At 44.7% G+C, this 23032-nt stretch overlaps 2 protein-coding genes across 3 annotated transcripts; one reads left to right on the forward strand and one right to left on the reverse strand.

The window, feature by feature from the left end:
* Positions 1-1727: 1727 nt before the first annotated feature.
* On the forward strand, positions 1728-17481 carry cracd (capping protein inhibiting regulator of actin dynamics). 2 transcript variants are annotated; one of them, XM_026345335.1, is made up of 9 exons: positions 1728-1934; positions 10853-11021; positions 11529-11661; positions 11754-11909; positions 12375-12581; positions 12684-14982; positions 15298-15488; positions 15585-15747; positions 15957-17481. In XM_026345335.1, exons 3-9 carry the CDS (start codon positions 11620-11622, stop codon positions 16115-16117), a joined length of 3219 nt encoding a protein of 1072 aa, XP_026201120.1. In that variant the 5' UTR covers positions 1728-1934; positions 10853-11021; positions 11529-11619; the 3' UTR covers positions 16118-17481. The 2 variants fall into 2 exon arrangements, with proteins under 2 accessions (XP_026201120.1, XP_026201122.1); XM_026345337.1 differs by having other exon boundaries at positions 12378-12581.
* A 156-nt stretch (positions 17482-17637) lies between these two features.
* aasdh (aminoadipate-semialdehyde dehydrogenase) lies at positions 17638-22647 on the reverse strand. The gene is made up of 14 exons (XM_026345334.1): positions 22289-22647; positions 22072-22192; positions 21681-21976; positions 21353-21545; positions 21027-21268; positions 20836-20942; positions 20592-20764; positions 19883-20207; positions 19697-19809; positions 18929-19610; positions 18682-18845; positions 18481-18606; positions 18200-18331; positions 17638-18081 (listed from the first exon to the last, which is right to left on the reverse strand). The coding sequence occupies exons 1-14, from the start codon at positions 22525-22527 to the stop codon at positions 17686-17688; spliced, it is 3309 nt and encodes a 1102-aa protein (XP_026201119.1). The 5' UTR covers positions 22528-22647; the 3' UTR covers positions 17638-17685.
* Positions 22648-23032: the final 385 nt, after the last annotated feature.

The raw sequence follows: 23032 nt of genomic DNA on the forward strand, positions 1-23032 counted from the left end.
AAAAAAAAAGGCGTTCGGGTTACACTTTCAAAATAAAACCCCTCACAAAATAAATATATTTTCATTTGAAGTGTGAACAAACACTAAAATAATACTAGAAGCACATTCGGGCTCAAAACAGCTATTTTGTCTGATGCCTTATTGTAGGAAAATACTGATTTTGATTAAAGTATCTTTGCGACAGGGCCACGCACAAGGAGGTGCTGTGAACTCAGCACCTCCTCCTCCTAGGGGAGCCTGAAGTCCACCCAGGCCAGCTGGGAGATGTAGTTCCTATAGTGTATCAGCGTTTACCCATATATCATCGTGGACATAAACATTTGGACACGTATAAGAAGCATCTCAGGAGTCAAAGATTTTCTGTTGCACAATTTAAAAAAGTTGCAACTAAACATTTGAATCACAATGATTCATGTCATTGAACTTTCCTTGTTTTGTAGTTACAATCCTCCCTTTGCCCTTTTTGCTACATCCACATATCAGGAAGCAGAAGAATTCATCTTTGATGAGTCAGTATTTTTATCTTTACACAATCTTTGTGTGTATTGCAGACTAGCTACGGATGAACTGAACCAGATGTCAGCGGTGATTTGATTTTAAACACAGTCCAGTCAAGAACAAGTTTTTAATAATCCGTAGGATGAGCTCACCATAGTGTTCTTATTCACAACCCAATGAGCCGCCTCTGCATGTAATCAAGAGTAAATGATACAGGTTAAGATGCAAAGATACCTGAACCTTTGTCTTTTGGCAGTTGTTTGCATCCCGTTTTTGGTGAAACAAAAATCTATCTTTTAAGCACAGAAACTGAACTTTGTCCAATCAACTGAGGTTTGATATCTTTGATAAATGTCCGATGAAGCCAAGAGGACATCAGCTAGTGGCAGAGGAATTATTAATGTTATCAGACAAAAAAATGTCCACAAGAGAGACAGAAAAAGAAGCCGTACAAAATATTCCAGTCTTCCTCTATTTTTTATTGGGGAGTTGCTAGAAAAAACATTTGTCAGTGAACCAATGATTCAATTAAAAACAAAACACTAGGTCAGATGATGCTGTAGCCTGGTGTGTATTAGAACAACTGTCTCTCAGATCAATTACATGACAGGTACAGATCAGCCTACATTTAAAGTTGGGGTCCTCTTATCCAAAAGGTAAATTCTATGTTGTTTGAGGTGTAATACCATCAAATAAAATCTTTATGACATTTTATTTCTTTGGCTTTTAAACCCAGAATTCTTCAGTGTAAAGGAAACACAAATGAATAGGCGTTTTCAAAGGGACTTTGGGAAAAGACAGAGTATCACAAGAAAGAAAAAAGCTCAGTTGCTCTTCCCAAATATTTTGAAAAACTTTTGAGTCAAGAACAAAAAAACAATGTCCGATCTTCTGAGCCCTCTTCCTCCAGCGTCCACAGTGATCTTCAGGCAGATCGGAGAGATGGAGCTGAAATGCTGACTTTTGTGCAGTGATGCTGTCGTTATGGGCCTGCAGTAGTAGGATTAGTCCTCACTGGTCCTCACACAGTAAACCACCGACATAACACACCCTAAAGGGGAACGGACACCTTCGGGAACACGCACATGTTTTCTTCCAGGTGGTTACATCGTTTCCATTCAGCGCCTCGTCTCTGTAATTGTTTCCGATGAGCAGCAGCTGACGGTTCAGTGTCTGGATCGCATCGTGACTGGAGCTCGTCTGTTGGCGCTGCACTGTACTCCACCACCACCACCACCATCAGCACCACCACCACCGCTCGCCTTTCTCTCGCAGCCACACCCTCCCCTCTCCATCTCGCACGCGTGCAGCTGTGCGGGGCTGTGACGGTCGGTGCGTGCGTCTCTCCGTCGGGCACCCGCAGCATCAGCAACACAAAAGGGTCGAAGCAGCCGGAGCAGCAGTGACTGGAAGGAGGCGTCGTATTCAACCAAGTGGTGAGATGCTTTATTTCCCCGCTCTTTTCATCCATGTTGTTCGCGTTGATGGCGACTGATTTCCATTTTCACTGTGCTCATGACCTTGTCACCGTATCCCACCTTTCATTTCTCACTGACCTGCTCAGATCCTCTGCTCCATCCTTCGCAGATGTGTGTGTGTGTGTGTGTGTGCATGTGTGTGCACGCTGTAGCTGGGGTGGCACTTGGAATTAGGTCCGACCTGAAATGCGCAAACGCCCATGTCACGGGGGCAAACTGCATTGAATGGTTATTTCTTAAAATCCAACCTAATGCTCATCAGTTTAACGCCACTCGGGTGTTATCTGTGACAATAAGGTAAAAAAGCAAAGGCCAGATTCTTTGTTCTCCGTGCGCCTTTTAGTCTGCAGTTAATAGACTACCGGATGCTGCCGCACAGGGATCATTGTGCCATTAACAGCAACGTATTGATCAGTGACTTCAGGTCTGCGTTCATGTAGTCTTTGTGCCATCGACATGGTCATTACAGCTCTTTGAAATGTCAGGATATTTTGAGTCAGCTGGAAACCATGCACAGGCCATATGGTCCGGGCCTGCATGTGCAAAAAAAAAAAAAAAAAATGAATGTGTGTTTTTTTTTTTTTACGCGTCATTTAAACGCTTTTAAATCCATAACGCCTTTCTGACGTGGGCACTGGACTTTGGCGTCGGGACACAGAGAAATCATATGGCAGATTGCCAGAGGTTAATTCACAGGCTACTGGGATTAGATTTATGGTGTTAGTGTGGATGAACTGGTCTGTCTTTTGGTTGCCCGCTTCACCACCTGATTGACAGTAAGCTGTAGTAGGCCATCATCTGGAAGCCATAAATAAGAAATATATTGACTAATGGTTGGATGGTGACACATTAAGCCCTGGGGGCTATGCTGTGTGCCAAACAGGTCTTTGTTTTGCACATGAAATAATGAAGAGCTGTCATAGTAAAGACGACGTCACCATCACTGACTCCAGAGTCCTGTCTATTAAAGGACTGCAACGTTCAGTCTCTCATCCGACCTGATGCTTTGGATTCTCACATGCAGATGCACAGTAAACAGGGATTTGACTAAGCATTCCTGCCATCGCTGTGCTAAAATTGTGACTAATGCAGACTTTTCAGAAACAGCTGTGGAGTTCCTTCACAATGCCAGACCGTGTGTGAGTCATGTATCACCATTTGACCTCTGATTAAACTGCAACTATACATTTGAATTGAATCACTGGAAGGCAGACGAAGACGGTCTGAATCACAGTTTGCTGTGTGTTTCTAAGCCTATTGATTTACAGTCAGACATTCATTCGTAATGGCTTTGAAGTGTTAGGATGACACTGACATGTACAGAAAGTGGAATTGCTCTTTGATGATCCATCAACTCCAGGTGAACCTTTAGGTTTTGCATGAACATTTATTTTCTGAAGAGAAACAAGCAGCCACAGAGTACAGTAGAGTACAGTAGAATAAATGCTGTTTACTGTAGATACACGTCTCAGTGTTTTACTGGTATGTACCTGTATAAATCTAGCTGTTTATAGTATAATACACAGATATTTGTATTAGTATCAGTGCTTCCCTCATCTAAAGCACATGATTTTAATTACAGTCTACCTCAACTCAGTTCCTTATGAGATCTGTCCTAATTATTCTTCGCTGTGTGGTGCAAGTAATCATCACCTCTTCAGAGATTCTGGTCCCTAGATACAGTTAGACGTGTTTATGTAGCACATCTCTGCTCCAAATAATAAACTGTACACTATTCTGTTAAAATTGTCATTGATGTCATTTGTTCGGACATGTTTGATGAATATAGGTCACCTTAGATATTTCAGCACATACCCAAACCAAGACGAAAAAGCAGCAGCCTGTAGATCCGGGATCATTTAGAGACATTGTTTCAAAGATATGTTGGTTTGGATATTTCATTTCACCGCAGATTAAAATTTAAATGACTTTGAACTGACTTCAAGCGTTTTTTATTTTAATATTATTCATATGATGCATTAGCTAATGCAGCATTAGTCTATACTGTATATGACTTGCACAGCAGGTGGAAAATCATTATATTCAGTCATTTGTTTTCTGTTTTAATTAGCACAAATCCTGAATGTGGTTTACCACATGACGAGTGCAGTGGCTGTGTTCCTGAGAGTAGCTGAGGGTGGTTGATCCCGGCCTCTTTTAGACTCTCTGCTCGTCCTGTGTGTGAATACGTGTGGATGTGAGTATCGTCGTGTTTGTACCGCTTTACTGGGGGTTTCTATTCCTGCACAGACTCAGTCAGAGAGCAGTCTGTCTTTGAAGTGCTATGCTGCTGCAATATAGGCGACATCCAGGTTGGTAAAGCCCCATCATTACCATTTCCCTGTGAGACTGCAGTGTGATGCTGCCAAAACTGAAGAGTGGGGGAGCTAGCCTTATTACACACTAACAGTATACTCATGCAAATGGCTATTATCACTCCAGATCACATTAATATATCCATAAAATGGACTAATCAGCTGTTTTTACCAGTTGAAACGAATGTAACCACTAAATAGCTTCACCTGTGTGTGTGTATGTGTTGTGCTCCAGTCAGAGATCAGCTCTGAAGGCTCCACAGAGTTGCATGTATCAAACATTTGTGACCATAATGTCATTAAACACTTGTTATAATCACACACGTGCATATATGGTTACTGTCAATCCACAATGAAAGTCTTTGTGCGCATCAGCCAGTTGAAGTGATGAATGCCACTCTGTTCTCCTGCGCCGGCTCTCTGGCAGGCAAACAAAGTGTCACTTTGTGCCTCCTCAGCACAGCAGCACTAACAGACACAGGAGAACGCCCATCTCCCTTTGCTCAAACTCATACTACCCCGGTCCTCACAGACACACCTCCTCCCCTTTAAACCCGACATGTGCTCCAGCCCAACACACGCATGCAGCCGTGAACCCAAACCGACGTAGGTTTTCGTGCCACAGTGTGATCGCGCAATCAGGTCTTTCATCAATATCAGAATATCAAGGGATGTTTAGTCTCTCATTCTCCTGTACACCCACACACACAAACACACACACACACACACACAACAAAGCTCTCACTGCATCTGACACCTGACTCCAGGTAATGCCCTAGATCCACAGCGACAGCAGGCAGGTGGAACGGGCGCACACGCATAGATACCCTCGCACGCTCAGTGACTGCAGGACGGTAAGAAAGCATTCTTATACAGAAAGTTCACTCATTGTTAGTCTTAGTGTTTACTTTTTTACTGTAGTTCACATTTATTCTTTCAGTGGGAATACTGGCTCATTACCCTTTAGATATATACAAACTCCCAGCACGGAGAACACCTCGCTGCACGATCTCTGAAAAGAGAAAGCTGAAGGTAGTTGAATTCTTAAAGGAGGTGTTTATTCTAGGCCCATTAGAGGGAACGTTGTTGTTCTCATGCTGCACTGATACTTCTGTTGTTTCGGTAGCTTTAATTAGGCTTTTAGCCATGCGGGCTCGTGGCATGGCTGTAGGAATGGCAGCGTCTGTCTGTCTGCTGGCTGGTCTCTCTGCCCTGTGTAGGAGACGGTAGGAGCGTGACAGTTGTGTAGAATATGGAGAGCAATATCCTGGTGAAACAGATGAAAATATATGCCTGAGGATTAAGCAAGTTGAATGACAGGACTTCAACATAATAACGATGTGAGCAGATTCCTTCACAAGGCTTTGTGACGTGTGACTGACAGAAAGAAACAAGAAGGATCAAACGTTTCCAAACTGGGCCTCATCAGGACCACTGTTTCCACAGATGTTAGATGCTCTGTTTGTCTGAGGGCAGCAGCTCCAGACATGGAGACCTTCCTTTCAGCTTCTTTGAGCAGTAGCATGTTATTACATGTTCTCAGTTGAATCACCATGTCTTGCCTTTCTGTGCTCACGGTTTTTGCAGCAGTAGTGTAGCCTGACTAATCTGATATTTATTTTCCATATTTGTAATTACCCAACTGTGGCCCATGCGGGGAGCGCAGTGCTCTCGTTGTCCATGACCCGGCGCTTTGTGCTGCTCCGTTCAGCTGCTGTTAAAACAGCCAAACCAGAGGTGTTTGTGCATGTACAGGTGTGTGCCGAGTCAACTATTTCAGTGTGTTTGTCGTGATAAGGATTTGTTGTGCGAGTTCTGTGTTTTGTCTGCCTCCTCCAACTCTGGCGGCTGCAAACACGTTGTCATGGAAACCAGAGGTTGCTCAAACTACAGAGATTTATACAGAATCAGACTGGGACAGAGGGTTGGTGTTGTGTGAAACTATACTTGTCGCCTCACACGCCACGATGGGTCATGTCCTTCTGTTTGGAAGTGCTTCCCTCATCCACCCCCTTTTCTCATGTCACCCTCCATGCCATTCTTCCACACACTGAGTGCGCCTGATGCAAAGCCGACCTAACAAACACAAACTTGCTGTTCTGTCTCTTGTCTGTATTTATTTCACCGTTTTCTCCCAAAGCCACGGCGGAGGCAGCAGCGACGCTCATCTGGGTAAAACAAGCTTTGTGCAAAAGGGCAGATCGATGTTCCCTAAGGTTTTACTGCAGTGGTGCACAGCCATCTCGAGCTGTGCAGCTGAAATAGGTAAACTGTTACACAGCCCCACCACGTTCGTCTGTCTGCTTTGTCAGCGAGCTACTTGTGCGTAAGGTTATGGCACTTAGCTGCTACAGCAACACCGAGCCATGCCAGCAGGACTCTGGTAGTTGTCTGGCGTGCTGTGGTGCAGAGCCGTGTCATCATCAAATGATGTCGAGCTGCTGGGTCGATCGAGAGCTCTGAGACACAGCATCGTGTTATGCCACCGCCATACTACAGTAGGATGCCGCTGTACCCTTGTCAAAGGCATTTCTCTGCTCCTGTAGAGCACGTGGCTGCTCCTCATGCTTTCCTCATCCCATCTCTACCTGCTCCCCTAGTGTGTCCTCTGCAGCAGTAGGACTACAAACACACACTGATAAACACATGTCATGCTTCTTAGCGAACGCTGGCTCAACATTCGGACTGGCAGACAAACAATAAAACAGAAAATTCACAATATCTCCGTTTACACCAGCTCATACAAGTCACACACACTCTGTGTCTGTGTTGACACACCCCTACAACCAAACATGCTTGTTCACTCCTTGTTCTGCACTAGCTGGACTCAGACAGGACAAAGAGTCTTTTTTTTTTTTTTGGTGGAGGGGGGGGGAGACATTTCTGAGAGAGTCTGTCCAGCTCTGTCAGCCTCAGGAAGGAAGCCCACGGCATGCTGATCCCACTGGAGACAGCGGGCTTCTCTCCGACTCTCTCACCATTGTCTCTCACACTCTCTGGTTTTATACTGCCCGCCTGCGTGTTTGTGGTTTTACACACAACACGCATTTCTACCGTACATCAGAAAACCTCGGACTCGCTCAGTGTGGTGCAAGCAGGTGTTGGCAGGAGGATGCAGGATTCAGGGTTGAGGAAGAAGTCTGTGGTTTGCACAATAGAGTGTCCTCAGAGTCCCCGACAAGCCGATCACCAAGAGACATTCTGCAAGAGCTAACACAGCTGAGCTTTTTGTGATGCTAGAGATGATGGAGAGGAGTGTAATAAACAAGATATGCAGAAGTCAGAATAGCTCTGCTCAACCATTGTAAAAAGTCCCTTTCCCCTATGTCTCATGTGACCCTCCTCTTGTTAGTCTCGTTTAAAAGTGCATCTTTGCTCCTTTTAACCTCCTGCATTAAAGCAGATAACAGCATCCTCAGGTTCACTTCCTCCTTCTCTCACCACAGCCAAGGTGCACAGTGACCATGGCAACAGACGCCACGGAAACTAACCATGAGATGCTTTTAGAGGTAACCGAATCCAAAGGCCCAGGTAAACAGGAAAAAAGATAAGTTTGAGTAGTGCTTTTAGAGAAACCTTAAAGAGGCAGTGTATTGTAACAGATTCACTGAAAACATCATGAGGGTGAAATGACCTCTGTTCGTTTCACTTCATAAGCTTTATTTTCCTCCACTGACTCTTTAAGAGATGCATGGTGTGGTGTTGGGTTTGACCTGAGATTTACTGAATACTTCATATGTGATGGTGGTGTGCTGTGCCTTTCGTCCTGAATTCTTTGACTCTTCTTCACTAGCTTCAACTTGATCTCGTCAAGCAGTTTTAAGAATTTCATCAGTCTCAAGGAAATATTAGCACTGGAAAGAAAATTCAAATAAGAATATGCAGTGTCTATATAAAATGTTCACCCCCTTTAAAGGTTTTCACCTTTTTTTAAATTATGGGCAGCCCAGTGAAAATCTCCTGGAGTACAGTTAGAGCCATTGTTAAGAAATGTAAGGAATACACATAAATCAGAGTCACCTTCCATGAAGCGGACTAGTGAAGGGGGCCACAGAGACACCTGTGACCCAGTTGTTGTGCAGCAACTATTCGTTGCGTTAGTTTCCAGTTAAAGCTTCCAGTCTGATGGTTAAAAGTTATATTTACATCATCAGATCATAGAGCCTCCCTCCAGTTGGCGTCAGAGTCTCCCACATGCCTTCTAGGAGCTGAGCGTTATTATAAGCTCAGAGCACAAAAAAATTAACCATTATCGGATGTTATAAAAAAACCAAACTTACAAGGGGTTGAATAATTTCTATTGCCACTGTAAAAATGTGCAATTGTTTGATATTTTGTGCACATTTTCTTTCTTGCAAATAGACTGATATCTGTCCAGTGAATAGCCAATAAAATCATCGGCCAGTTAGCTTAGCTTAACTTAAAGACTGAGAATAGGGCTTTGTTCAGAGGTCACACAAAGCAAAAAAGTGTATTTCCCAAATTATTAAATCTATTTGAAAATTGTGGTATTCAACCACAGTTTTTCTGAGCCAGACTGCTTCGCTTTTTTTCCTTTGCTGACAGCTTGATCATATGGCTTTACCCGATTTGAAATATCCCCTGATCACATGACGACAGGGAAATATCAGCAGGGGTCTGAGTGCAGAGGAGCAAGGGTCAAAACATGCTGCGCTGGGAGCACACAGAAAAACAAGAGATAACCGCAGCGTTGGTTTGGGTGCTGCTGTGTGGAGTCCTCCCGCTGAGTCGACTACATTGCAGAAATAAGTGTCCTTTCTTGTTACACGCATGAGTGTGTGAGCATGCCCACGGCAGTGCATTATGGGTTTTGTACCAAAGCTAAAGCACTGGACGGACCCTGATGCTGAGAGAGAGCATGCTGCAGGGAAACAGAGCATCAGTGTTACACCATAATGTCGCTCAGTGCACACTGACAGATTAAGAGGGAGAGGGTCTGACGGAGTATTGAGCACTTTATCTATTTCAAATAGTGATCTGTTAAAACCTAATGTGCCTCTGTTTAAAAGTCACAGTTTTTTCTTAGGTTTGATTGGTGATAAGTAGTTATTCTCATAAATCTAAAAGATGCACACACCTACATTTATTTCATTTTGCAACAAATACCTCCCACATTCGGCTTAGTATAACCTTATATCTGTATCTTTGTCTGTATCCAGTATAAAAGATATGAATATAATAAATACACTCCAATTAGACTTGTCTTTTCATTCCCACACAGCAATGATGATGCACATGTCAGGGTCAAAGATCTAAGTGGAGAAAATGAGTTTACTGAATCATTTCCCAGGATGCCTCTGGTTCAGCGAGCAGCACGAGAAGTGAAATCCCACACCAGTTGCTACTTATAGCTCTGAAAGGGATACCCACAGAGCCCTGAGAACGCCTGTCTGCACAGTGGTGTAGAGTAGCTCTATAGCTCTGTAATCTCATCTACTTAGTTCATCCAGTGGACCTCCACAAATGCTCACACACACACAGACAAAAACAAAACACACAGACAGAACTATGTGAATGAGTGAAGAAACACTCGGAGACAGTCAGTTATATTTTCAGATAAATGATTGAGATAGATATCTGTTTATATTTTTAAAATTACAGACGGTCAAATAATCGCATCTTTGGAGTCTCGAAGCAGAGCAGTGTTGTTCTTTTTGCACGTGGGAAAGTTTAGCTCATGTGTAATAGTTTATGACTTCCAGGCATAAAAGCTGATGAGGAAACAAAGATATCGAGCAGAAGTTCAGTGATTCATTACACTAACACTAAAAGGGTTTATTACATCTTTTTTTATTTTATTACATCCAACTGTTTTTATTATTATTATTATTATTATTATTTAGCAGCACATTGCTCCTCCGCTGTTCTAATTTGACACAGTTGTAGGGGATCGCCTCACTAGCCGATGAGTTAGTGAATCTGATTAGCTGCTATGTGTGACATCAAGTACGAGTGAAAGTTCAGAAGTTCACTCTCTTTTGCTTTACACCAGATAACTCACATGCAGAACTTTGAGAGTTGTTATCTGCTAAAAAGTTGCTCAAATATGGCAGGTCAAAGGTTACATGAGTCACGCATTTGGCACAAACTCTCAAGCCAGCATGTCTTTGTGGTTATTCCCTGATTTTTGTAGACTTCTGTGGGGTTTGCCTGTTTCCAGTCACTAAATCCAGGATTTGATCTGTATTGTTTTTAATGCAGGAGTGGATGTGGGTGCTCTGTTTTTGTGCATGCTATGTATCTTTTGCACTGTTTGCAAATATAAGTAAGTATGAACAAAAGAGCCAAAGTTTTCCTCCTCATTCCATTTTCTATTTAATTTACTTTCCTTTTATTCAGTCAATTTGTTTCATCATCATCACACACACACACACACACACACACACACACACACACACACACATATATATATATATATATATATATATATATAAAACAAGCCCATAAGAACCATTTTGCTGGTTATCAAACCCATGGGATAAAGATTGATGACCTGATTGCATGCAGCCGTGGTTATAATCAGTTTTCTTTTGCCAACAGAGAGAAGGCGACAGGGCAAATTCCAGCCCTTCAGACGACTGTTCGGGAAGAAGAAGAAGCAAGAGGCAAAGAGGCGTTTTGATGGAGCAGAGCTAAAGGCGAGTTTTTCTACTGGGGAAGTGTGCAATGGAGTTGTGTCTGATGATGAAGAGGCCATACAGAATCTGAGGTCAGTACATAGATATATTTGCATTTTTCTGTACTCTAGTGCTGTGTGAATTAAACCTGAGGTGATTGAGTTTTTTAGCTTCTTTATGTTGTTGCTGATTAAAGCTACACTCACCAGTCTTATCAATAATTTGATGTATATACAAGAAGTTTTCAAATATTTTTAGACACACTTTTAGACACATAAAGTGGGTAGAGAGATGTTATGCAGGAAATACTGCAGACATGCTTCTTATCTGATTTTGTTTCGCTTTAAAAAAAATGAAAGTGTTAAAACACACTCGTAAACTGCTGCAAGTTGTGGTAACATAATCTGTAGAGAAAAGGGTGAGGCTCCTCTCAAATACACTCTGTAAAAGGCTTGACACCATTTAAGCCTCTAATTGATGTGTTGAAGCCGCTGGTTTCATTCATTTCTTTGTGCAAGCGGCGTTGCCCGTTCATGATAAATAGGTGAATGACAGTAATGACATGCCACATCACTGAAGACGTCCTCATTCTTCTGCAGGGAGTTGAATCCCATAGGATCTCGAGCTCTGTCACACGACAGCATCTTTATCCCAGACGAGCCGGTGACAGAGCCCAGCGGCGATCACAGCATGTCCCAGGAGAACGTCTCCGACAAAGTCAGAAATCTGCAGGTAAGCCTTGTGGCGGTGTGCACTCTGTTGCTGAACAGTTATCTTCTCTTTCGCATCAATAAAATCTGTTAATTTTTTTGTTTATTACACAGAGGCAGATAGCACAAGGTATAAAGTTTGGCCAGAGGCCTTCCTCTCTGAGGAGGAGTGAAGGAGATGAGGGAAGTTCAGATGAGGAAGAGGTGCCACAGAGCCCATTGAAGGTGTTGGCCCAGGTAGAAGCTGAGCCAGCAAAAACAGAGCCAAAGGTAAGAGCCCATTAACCTCTTCTGATGACTATTTATGTGGCTCCAACTGCTAGGCTAAGGCTACATTCACACAGATATTTATGTTAAAACGCAGAGGGCTTCACTGGTCAGGGTGTGCCATGTTATGTACCAGCAAACAATGAAAAACGCTATTGAAATTGAAAAGTTAAAGAGCCAACCTTTTTCCCACACAATGCTGTGTCATTTGGGCAGAACCACCTGTGATGCTGCTGCCAGCTGCGTATCATATTTCCCCTATTCAAACGAATATGAAGGGCTGCGTTTTTTTTTCTTGCTGCACAAAAGTCCAAAGTTCAAGGCTACATTTGCTGCAACTAGAACAGCACATTTCAATCTCTGATCTAAACTGTCTGATGAAGAAGAATCCATAGAGAACAACCCTGGTACCTGTGGTGGTGTACTCTTTTACAGTTTTAAGCAAATGCTTTGTTACTGTGACAAAAGCAGGTCCAGGGGGCCGGACCACACAGCACCCCAGTGAAGTCCCCAAGGTCCAAACAAGTTCTTCCACCCACTGGTACGATCGAGTCCATCAACCTGGATGCCGTCCCTCAGTCTGTTCCTCGCTTAGACAACACTGCTGCCAAGTATAAACTTTCAGTCAAACCGAAAAATCAGAGGGTTTCCCGCAAGCACCGGCGATTTACCCAGGTGAGCCTGAGTCTATACATGAGATACCTCAAATGGGTCTTAGCATGTTGTTGATTTGTTGTGTGATAATAAAGTAAACAAATGGAACCCCCTTATTCCCAGAACTTCGAAGATGTGTCCATTCCTTGTGCCGTTCAAGAGGATTTTGAGGCAGCTGGCATCTCTACCAGTGACCAGCGCAGGGAATCTGTTGAAGAATCGCTAGAAAGTCTTAAGAAACAGAGACTCTATGAGGAGGAAAGACAGGAGACAAGGAGGAAGAGGGAGCTGGAGGAGCAGAGGCTCAGACAGGAGGAAGAGGAGAGGATGAAGCGAGCTGAGGAGCTCAGGCTGTGTGAGTTAGAGGAGGAGAGGTGTCGTAAACAACAGGAAGAGGAAGAGCGAAGGCTTCGGGAGGAGGCAGCGAAAAAGAAGAGAGAGGAGGAGAAGAGGAGGATCAGAGAGGAGGAAGAAAGGAGGCAGCGAGATGAGGAAGAGAGGATGCGGAGGGAGCAAGAGGAACAGAGGATGCAAGAGGAGGCGGAGAGGAGACGAATTGAGGAGCAGAGGAGGAAAGAGGAAGAGGAAAGGATGAGGCGAGAAGAGGAGGAAAGGAAAAAGCGAGATGAGGAAGAAGAGGCAAGGAGGCAGCAGGAGCTTGAAGCTGAGAGGAAGAGGAAGCTGGAAGAGGAGGAAGCAGAGAAGATCATCTTGAAAGAGATGGAGGAAAAGAAGAAAATGGAAGCAGAAGAGAGGATAAGAAAGGAGGATGAAGAGCAGAGAAGGCTGTCACTAGAGGAGTTTGATGGCAGCTTAGATCCACAGGAGAGAAAGAGGAGAGCTGAGGAGCTACGCTGGAGGGAGATGGAGGAGAGACAGAGGCCCTTCTCTTTTAAGGTTTCCTCTGGAGAGAAGCAGATTTTGTTCCAGAAAGTTAACTTGACGCCTGTTACTCCGGCGTCCAGCCACCAGAGTGCTGCTGTTACTGAACAAAGAGAGGGAGCTAAGACCTCCTTCTCTGAAGGCCCAGACTCCCCCAACCTGCCAACATCTCAATATGTCCCCCACACAGCTATCCTGGTTACAGGCGCCCAGCTTTGTGGGACAGCTGTCAATTTAGAGCAGATCAAAGACACAGCCTGCAAGTCTCTGTTGGGTCTGGGAGAGGACAGAAAGGCCCAGGGAACGCCACCGACAAAGACCAAGACTTCACCGGACCGCAAGTCTGGCAAAACCAAATCACTCAACGAGTCCTCACTCTCTACAGACCAGTCCAGTGCCTCTGTCTTAGCAGAGTGGGCGAGTATCAGATCAAAAATATTCAAAGGGGTAGAGGAGGGGAAGTATGAGTACCCAGACTCAAGCAGGAACCAGCCTCAGCCCAGCAGTGAAGACCAGCCTTTGTTTGCTCACACAAACCTCAGGAAGACCGTGTCTGCCACCGCCAAATTCTCAATCACCCCTGCGAAGAAGAAGTTTGGAGATTCAAACAGAAACTCTGAGGTGTTTGGTTTAGATGATAAGGAATTAGGAGAGGAAGCATCTCCGTCTCACAGCCCTACTGCAGCCTCTCCAGCTCCAGTCAGTAAACCTCAGAATAGGGCGAGTAAGAGTGTCCGCATTGTAGAAAGAGGGTCTGAGGAGTGTATGTTCGCCAAAGACCTCCCCTCTTTCCTGGTTCCCAGCCCCGGAGTGAAACCGGAGGGGGCAGAGTTGAAGAGCAGGCCTCAGAGTGAGATGGAGGTGTCTGTTGCCGGAGAGGAGGGACAGGAGCAATGCCAGGATGGTGGAGATAAGCCCTCACCTTTTGGCATAAAGCTGAGGAGAACCAACTACTCCCTGCGGTTTCACAGCGAACAGTCCACGGAGAAAAGAAAGAAACGATACAGTGCTGGGGACAGCTTTGATGGAGTCCCTTCACCTCTCACCCCTATTGAGCCAGACACAGACACTTCCTCTGTCTTTTCTGACAAATCAAGTCCCACATCACCTCAGAATGAAGGCGCGGTGAGCAAGTACGTGCACACATCTGCCTCCCCAGCTCTCCCTCGGGCTAAACCGGGCAAGTCCACCAGCCCAACCATACAATGCGAAGGTGAGAAAGTGCTTTCAAAACCGCCGCTCTACCGAAGACCGACCACGTCACCCAAACCAGTCCCAACACCTCCTCCATCGCCTTTACCTAAAGTGGTCCACAGCTCTCCCAGTGATGCCTTGATCCAGGGCACAGCGAGAGCAGACTCACCTAAACAGGAACTTACAAGCAGGAGCGAGGACCCTTCAGCAGTGGCCCATTTGCACCGAAGCAGCCACGGTCAGGTCCAAGGGGAAGAGGAGCCAAAAGAAAAAAGATCATTCTTCCCCTCCATCAACATCCCCTGGAGAGAGAAGGCGGACAGGAAGACAGAGCTCATCAGGAGAGGTCAGTGTGACAGAACCTACATTTTATACCAAGAAAAAGGTTTCTTAAGATCAGTCAACTTTTTCTGTCATGTAAATGCATCTACAGAGAATGTCCCATATGATTCTAAAGTTTGAGGGATATATGAAAGTAATAGTGACTCTGCATGGCTTGACATGGCCTTGATTGTAGATAAATTATCTTATCAATGATTCAGTATGTAGGGCTTTTACTGCTTTGGTACAAACTGCAACAACTGTAACTTCAGGAATTACCTGCATGATATGTCTATGTTTATCAAACAAACAATTCACACCCCCAGTACTGTTCTTGCAGAAAAACCATCCCTACAGAGCAGACACTCACTGGACAGTGCGAGGGTCCAGGAGAAGGAGGCCGGGCCATTGTGGATCACACTGGCGCTACAGAAGCAGAAAGGCTTCAGGGAGCAGCAGCAGAACAGAGAGGACCGTCGTAGCCAAAGAGAAGCCAAACTTGCTGAAAAACAAGCCAGAGAGAGAGACAGTGTATGTGTCCCAGATTGCCACGTTGCTCACTTCATTTCTGTAGATTACACATAATCTCCTAAGAATAGTTTCCGTCCTCACAAATGTCTTTTGCAGGTTACACTGATGAGCCCCACTGAGAGCAAAGGAAGCGGGAGCACCAGCCCCAGTTCTAAACCTCAGACACCAGAGGAGCCCAAGAGACCCGACAGCCTGCTGGGACGATTTGAGCGCCGAGAAAACCTGAAAAAAGCCAATACTTTACCCAGCTCTGTCACTGGTACGACGAAATAGTGGTGCACATGTTCCCCTACTTTCTGACATTACATACATTTAGTAATCTTAATCTTATTGAAGTGAAAATATTATTTGTGCAACTTTCACCATATATTTATTAACCCTTATTACCTAAACCTTATTATATTATATGATCCATATTATTTTAATGTAGTAATTCTGACCTACTTTTTCACTTGTTTGCTGTTTCAGTTGAGATTGCAGACTCTACACCGTCGCCACCTGCTGTCAAGGAGGTGTCAAAGCGCTTCCCCTCCGGTGACTCCCCACAGGTGTCTACAGAGCCAGCCTGGCTGGCGCTCGCTAAGCGAAAGGCCAAAGCCTGGAGCGACTGTCCTCAGATCATCAAATAACCCCCCCCCCTTGTCCCAACACTCCACACTCTCTGGCCTGCATCAAGACTGCACACTGCCCACAAACTCTGAAGCACCTCAAGAGTCAGCATCACACGCCCGTTCTCTCTGATCTCATCCCTCACCATGAAAATACCCCAGACTGTTAAACAAGTAGAGCTCTCTATCACCGTGTAACCCCACACACTGGCTGGTACTATTATGACGTCAAAGTGCGCTTCACATTCAAATATTCTAATACAATCGCAGATATATGTAAACAACTTTTGCGAGCATGCACATACTGTATACAGGCACACAACGTATATGTCCCAAGAAGAGTCCTTAGCAGCCAATCACAACCATGGCTGGCCAGTGCAATAGCCAACCCCATTTGTTTTTTATTTTGTAGCCAACAGTGTCACCATGGTTGTAACTAAATAATTCACCCAATACAATATGACACGTTTGTATTAGGAAGGTGAAGCTCTGATTTACAACAGTGTTTAATCATCAGATGTTAACTGTCTGAATTGTGTTTTAAGGGCTACCAGTAACAATAATAGCTCAACATGAGCCTGCTGAATCTGCTTTTTGACAGCTGATGGAAGTGTTACAGGCATAATCCCTGGCCTCGATGGTAATATTTATGTAAAGCAGCTGATCTGCCTGTGTTGAAACGATACTGTATCTCTTCTGAGCCTTGCCATGTACAAAATAAACCTTTTCTCTCTCTTTTTTTTTTTTACTCATACTGGAAACCTTAGCGTAACAATTCTCACTGTGTCCGTGATGACTGTGATGGCTGTCAAAGAAGCTATTGTACAATTTTGTCATTATCAAGTAACAGAATCTGTCGCGATCACACGCCGTGGGTGCACCTTAACACAGCACTGAAGACCACAAGTGTTAACTGGGCATTTATGATGAACTGCACATTATCCTCACAGCTGTGTGATGAAGTCATTTGGACTTTTTGCTTCGCTAACGGAGACAGACACGACACTTGCTTGCTGTAACATACGATTCTTGTAGCAGTTCTCCCGTGTCCTTCCCTCCCACTTGTGTTTGTAGGCTTATGCCATCACTTCCTCGTAAATGTGATACAATTTCCTCTCTGAAGAAAAGGGACTCCAGCCTTCTAGTTTCCTGACATTCACTTAATGATCTGTATGTATGTAAGTATGTACTGTATGTAAGTCAAAGGCGTTATCGGAGCTTCGATTAGAAGGAGGCCTCTAAACGACTGAGTCACTTTGTCATTTTGTTTCTAACTTTAGTCGTGCACAATAGTGTAGTGTACGCAGTGTTAGTATATGTAACAAAAATGTTTGGTATTTATTTGCACTTTTTTGTCCCACTTAGAGATATTCATGAGAAAATTCTTAAAGAGATACAAAATGTTATGAATAATGTAAATTAAATACTGATGTCTGAAGTGAAGGACTGAAAACTCATTATTTCTCTGTTCTAGATCGGAAACCCTGAACTTTAATTAAAATCCTTTTCCCAAAGCACCCTCTCCACTCTGCCGTAGCAACATGAGTTTTTATTATAAATGTCAGTGGAAAAAAATACATTTAATGATTCTATGTTTCCTCTCTGACAGAAAGTCTTAAACAATAAACATAGTCATTGCGGCACCCGACCACTAGAGACTGTTCATACAACACTGGGGATGAAAACAGCTCCCCGGGTAGAGTGTGCGAGGCCAGCATTTGTCCATCCTGCCCGTCCAGGATCCAGACTGTGCCATCTGTAGAGGCCAGGACCACTAGAATTCTCCCACTCCCCACAACAGAGTCACTGAACACAAATGGAGAGGAGTACACCTTGCCCGATGTCTGGAAAGTCCATACTAAAGAGCCGTCGGCACGATTTAAACAGTACAAGTGACCGTCATGTGATCCACACAGAACCCTCTGCTGGTCTGGTGTGACACACGGAGAGGAGAAGATGGGCCCTTTTGTCAGAAACTGCCAAACCTGCAGAAAAAAACACAAGACTCATGGATACACAGGAGCACATACGGTGCTGAAGCATTTGTACAATTCTGGTTTACAGGGGCAGGAGACATACACCTGTCTAAATGCTGCTTCTCACCAGTTTCCCTGTGTTGCTGAGGCAGCAGATGTTTCCATCCACTGAACCAATCACCACGTGACCAGAGGAGCAGTTTGGCGATGAGAAGAACGGGACGTCTCGACGGTACGACCACAGAACCTCCCCGCTGTCCTTGCAAACAGAAGCACAGGACATGACAGTGCAAGCACATTTGCAGCACAAAAATGTTTCAGGCTCTGCCTTCTTCAGTGTGTGTGTCTGAATAATCAGGGATAAGAAACAAAGGAAATCTGTTTTCTATGTGTATTTTCTTCACTTACTGGGTTGAGACAGAGCAGGTGTCCTCCGAGTGACGCCACGTACAGTTGTCTGCAGGAGGGCTGGATGCATGGAGAGGAAAACACTGCTCCACCCCCACAGTGACGCTTCCAAACACACTGCCGAACCTAAAAACAAACACAGACTTTTGATTTGCCTCTAAGGTTATTTACATTAAGTCAGCATTTGTCACTCACACTCACCTTCGGGTTCAGGGCGTAAACGTGCCCGTCATGTGAGCCCACAATCACCAGACCTGTGAGGGGATCCACAGCAGGACTGCTCTTCACAGCGTCTCCTGTCTCAAACTTCCAACATGTCTCTCCAGATGCAGTACACAAGAAATACACGCAGCCATCGTAGCAACCTTGGAAAATATAAAAATAATCCTTATGCACTACAACGTACCGCAGAGTATTATAACAAAATATTCAGAGTGTTGATACTGACCTATAACTAACAGGGTCCCGCAGTGAGACACAGCAGCCGAGGCCTCGATTCTGTCCCCGAGAACTCGCTCCCACAGTAGGCTCCCAGTGTCCAGGTCTAAAGCTTGCACCCTGTGAGAGTGTGAGCCGATGAATACTGTTGTTTTAGTCACATCTGGCCACTGATTTGTGCCTTCTTGCACCAGAAGCAGCGGGGATGCGTCCACACACCTGCCTGTGTCCGAGGACCAGCTCAGACTGACGCCCAGAGCTGTGGGTGCACCAGGCTGAAAGCTTTTATTCCTCTCTGGATTTCTGATGTTCATTTCTATCACCTCATTTGTTCTTCTTACAACTTTAACAACCTTTTTCTCCCCATGCAACCCCTCCGCTGCTGGAGACTCGGAGACTTTACGTTCTTTCTTCGACAGAACCTCAGGAAGAGCATCAGCATGTTGTCTCTTGGCCACAGACAGTGATGATGGGATGTTCTCAAGTGGTGACATCAGTGTTACTCTGGCAATGTGGCGGAAGACTGCAGAAAATGTGCTATCGAGAATAATCTCCAAAAGCTCTGGTGAGTTGATTCCCGCAGTGGTAAGGATGTCTTCACAGAGACGCAGAGCTTTTAACGAATCCCCTCCACTCAACAGGAAGTTGGATTCTTCATCGATACTCGTATCTTCAGGAAGATCTAGAGTTCGCTGTCAATATAGTTCAAAATGTTGCAGATGAACAAATGCATGTAGAGTATTTATGTGGAATTGTGTCATTATAAGTGATGAAATACCTGCCACAACGACTGAAGCTTTTTTTTTAATTTGCTGACATCTTCACACGGAGACTCGAAACACCGTCTCTGTCTTTGGTATATTTTCATTAGCGCCTCCATGTCTACTTTGCCTGCCAGAAAACGAGCATTAGAATTCCTAAAACGATAAATAAAGAGCTAGGTCTCTGTGTGTCTAACACTCACCATGATTAGTCAGGCATAAGGCCGGGACGAGCACCACGTTGTCAGGAACGCTGTACGACGGCAGCAGCAAAGACAGCTGGTTCAGAATTAGACTCTTGAAATCAACCGGCGTCTCCTCCTGGCGCTGTGTAACAGAAGGAGGTAGAACCTCACTGCCATGCTTAGCCGAGGCGGTGGGTATTTGTTCCACATGCTGCATTACAGACGAGAGAGGAGAAGATGCCTTCTGATCTCCAGATGTGGATGCCACGACAAAGGCGATAAGTCGAGAGCCCTGGCGCAGGCCCACCGCACAGGCCTCCACCTGAGGCAGACTCAAGATGAGCTGAAGGAGGGAACATGACATGTGAACACTTCGAACATCAGTAAATAAACAATAACGTTTACAAGATGGCTCCTCATCATTAGCTGTTTGAGATGCTGCCTGGTAGAAGGAAATACTATGTTTCTTCAGAGGGTGAAATTAAAAGTTCTCTTTTTCTTCAGAATACCAGCTCTTTTGGTGTCAGCACTATATGCAGCAAGCTACGAAGCACTGTGTGTTCTGACCTCTGTCAATCATAGCCAGCTTTACATTTTTCCCATGCTTCCCATGCTGCTCAACATCATAAGGTGTCTGTGCTGAATTTACGATGTGTTACGCTGCCCACAAGTAAACAAAGACATAAACTATTGTGGATGTATTTAATTACAGACTGTGCATTCTTACCTGCTGTAAGCTGTCAAGGTTGACTCTCTTTCCGTGGCGTTTTATCAGCCTGTCTCTCCGTCCCAGGTAGTACATATGTGAGTCTTTAATATTCACCCAGTCTCCAGTAGCTCTCATTGTGCCAGGGATAACCGTCTCCTCATCATCCAGAAGACACACTCTGTCCTCTCCACCTGGACCAAGGATCATGAGGATTTGCCGGGTTTTTGCTCAGCTCATTGTGATTCATTTGCAGTATACTCACCTATGAAAACTTGTCCTTCACTCTCTGTAACAACTCCACCATGTTCATCTCTGACTTCCAGCACAGTGCCCATCAGAGGAGGCCCAAGAGGAACAGAGGACTCAATGCTGCAAGGTCAGAGTTGTATGAACTGTAGCTTATTTAAAATCAAAACGCAGAAGTCATAAACATTTTTAAATGAGTGAACTCACCCGTCGCTGGACTGCAGCAGAGACTCTGGTATTTTGTAGCAGCAGGCCCAGCAGGACACCTCTGTAATACCATAGATATTGTAAATGTGGGTTTTATTGTCCTCGTGCCTCCAGCTCCTCAGCAGAGCTGGTGAGGGACAGGCCTCTCCACCCAGGGCCAACACCCGCAGAGAGGAACCAGATGACAACACCTCCTCTTTCAGGATACGCTGCCCGAATCGACCAAACAGAGTGGGGGTGACCTGCGGAAACAAGAAAACACCACGCTCAGGTGACTAAAGACGCTGTCTTATCCAAAATCCAGTCTCTCCTGAATTGAATCTTACCTGTAGGACAGTTGACTTGTGATCCTTGAACAGCAGCTGAGCTAGTCGGTTGGGCATTTTCTTGATAACAGTAGGGATGATGAGGAGCTGAGCTCCAGACGATAAGGCCAGAAAAATCTCCACAACAGACGGGTCGAAGGTCAAAGGGGAGGCTAGGAAAACTACATCATCCGCACTCATCTGAAACAAAGATCTTACCCGAGAAAGATGCCATTTCAACCAATCATTGTCAACAACTGTTTATGGTTTTCTTTTGAATATACAGTACAGTATATCAAAACAATGTTCAAGAGAAAGCAATAGAGCCAACAGACATATAAATACTGACCTCATGTGCAGTATATTGGGGAGTATACACTTGTGTGGTACCCTAACAATCTTCGGGAGGCCTGTTGTTCCAGATGTGTGCAGCACATATGCCAAGTCCTTGTGTCGAGAGTCCTTTTCCACCGCAGCTGCATCACAGAGATCAGCACAATCTGCTGTTTGAGCGACAGGTTGGTCTGGTCCCCGTCCATGTTGAGCAACTGGCAGTGGCTTGATTTGTATCAGGCTTAATTTGAACTTGGGCAACACCACACAAACCTCCACAGACGTGTGCTTGGAAAGAGTTTCCTTGAATCGCTTAACAGGAAGACAAAAGATAAACAACATAAACATTCATATAAATATATTTTTTTATATTTGTATTTATGCTAATAAAGTAAGAAATGTTCCACCTGCAGGAGGTCAGTCTTCACAGCACAGTACTTGAGGCCACACTGATTTATGACTCTAGCAGAGAGAAGTCCTGGAGCCTCTGGGTCCAGTGGGACATAAGCTGCAGGCGACTGCAGGATCCTGACAAATAACACAAAAGGATTCGTGATGGAGAATCATCACATGTCGAGGCATGATGATTGAAACTCGTCATCCACTAGTCAAGGGCAAACTCACCCCATGATCCACACAGGAATAAACAAATCATCACAGCAACACAGCCCAATAACGCCATTGTTAGGAGAGCAGTTCTCCCGCAAAAGATAAGACAGTTCTGCGGCCAGTTCAACCAAGTCTCTGTAGAGCAGAGACACCGGTCTATCTGAGTCAGACCCGCTGTCATAAGTCACGGCTGCTCTGTCCGGGTGCAGGGAGGCAGCGGCGGACACAAGCTCCTGTAGTGTCCCGGCAGTCATCCCGAAGAGCGGCTCACAGCCCAGCTGCCTCCTCTCTGCTGGTACCGATTATAGAGATAATGTATAAAAGATCCATGCGAATTTATTTTTGTTTATACTCAGTCAGACCACATTTGGCGAGTAAAGATGACGTCATAGGTGGGAACGACGTCTCACCGGTGGCTTCAGCTTCCCTGAAGCTCGTACACGGCAGATTCAAACCATTTTGTTTAATGTTAACGCTAAACAACAACATACAAACCAAAGATGCAACCCGAATTTATCTATTTATGTTACCAGACTGTCGAAACGGTGATGGTTTTTAAAAAGGTGTGTCACTGTTTGAGAGAGCGGGACATGTTTTATTTAATATTATTACACCAATATTGTTACACATAATCATAGTTGACAGGAAAACGTTCGCTAAACTTTATCATTGCTACACATGGGCAACCGCACCGTCCAAAACATCATCTGAAAAACAAACAAGAGGATCATTTTTGTATTTTAAATACGTTGCGTCTTT

This window comes from Anabas testudineus, chromosome 4 (genome assembly GCF_900324465.2).
Source record: "Anabas testudineus chromosome 4, fAnaTes1.2, whole genome shotgun sequence".
In the NCBI taxonomy this organism is placed as follows: Eukaryota; Metazoa; Chordata; class Actinopteri; order Anabantiformes; family Anabantidae; genus Anabas; species Anabas testudineus.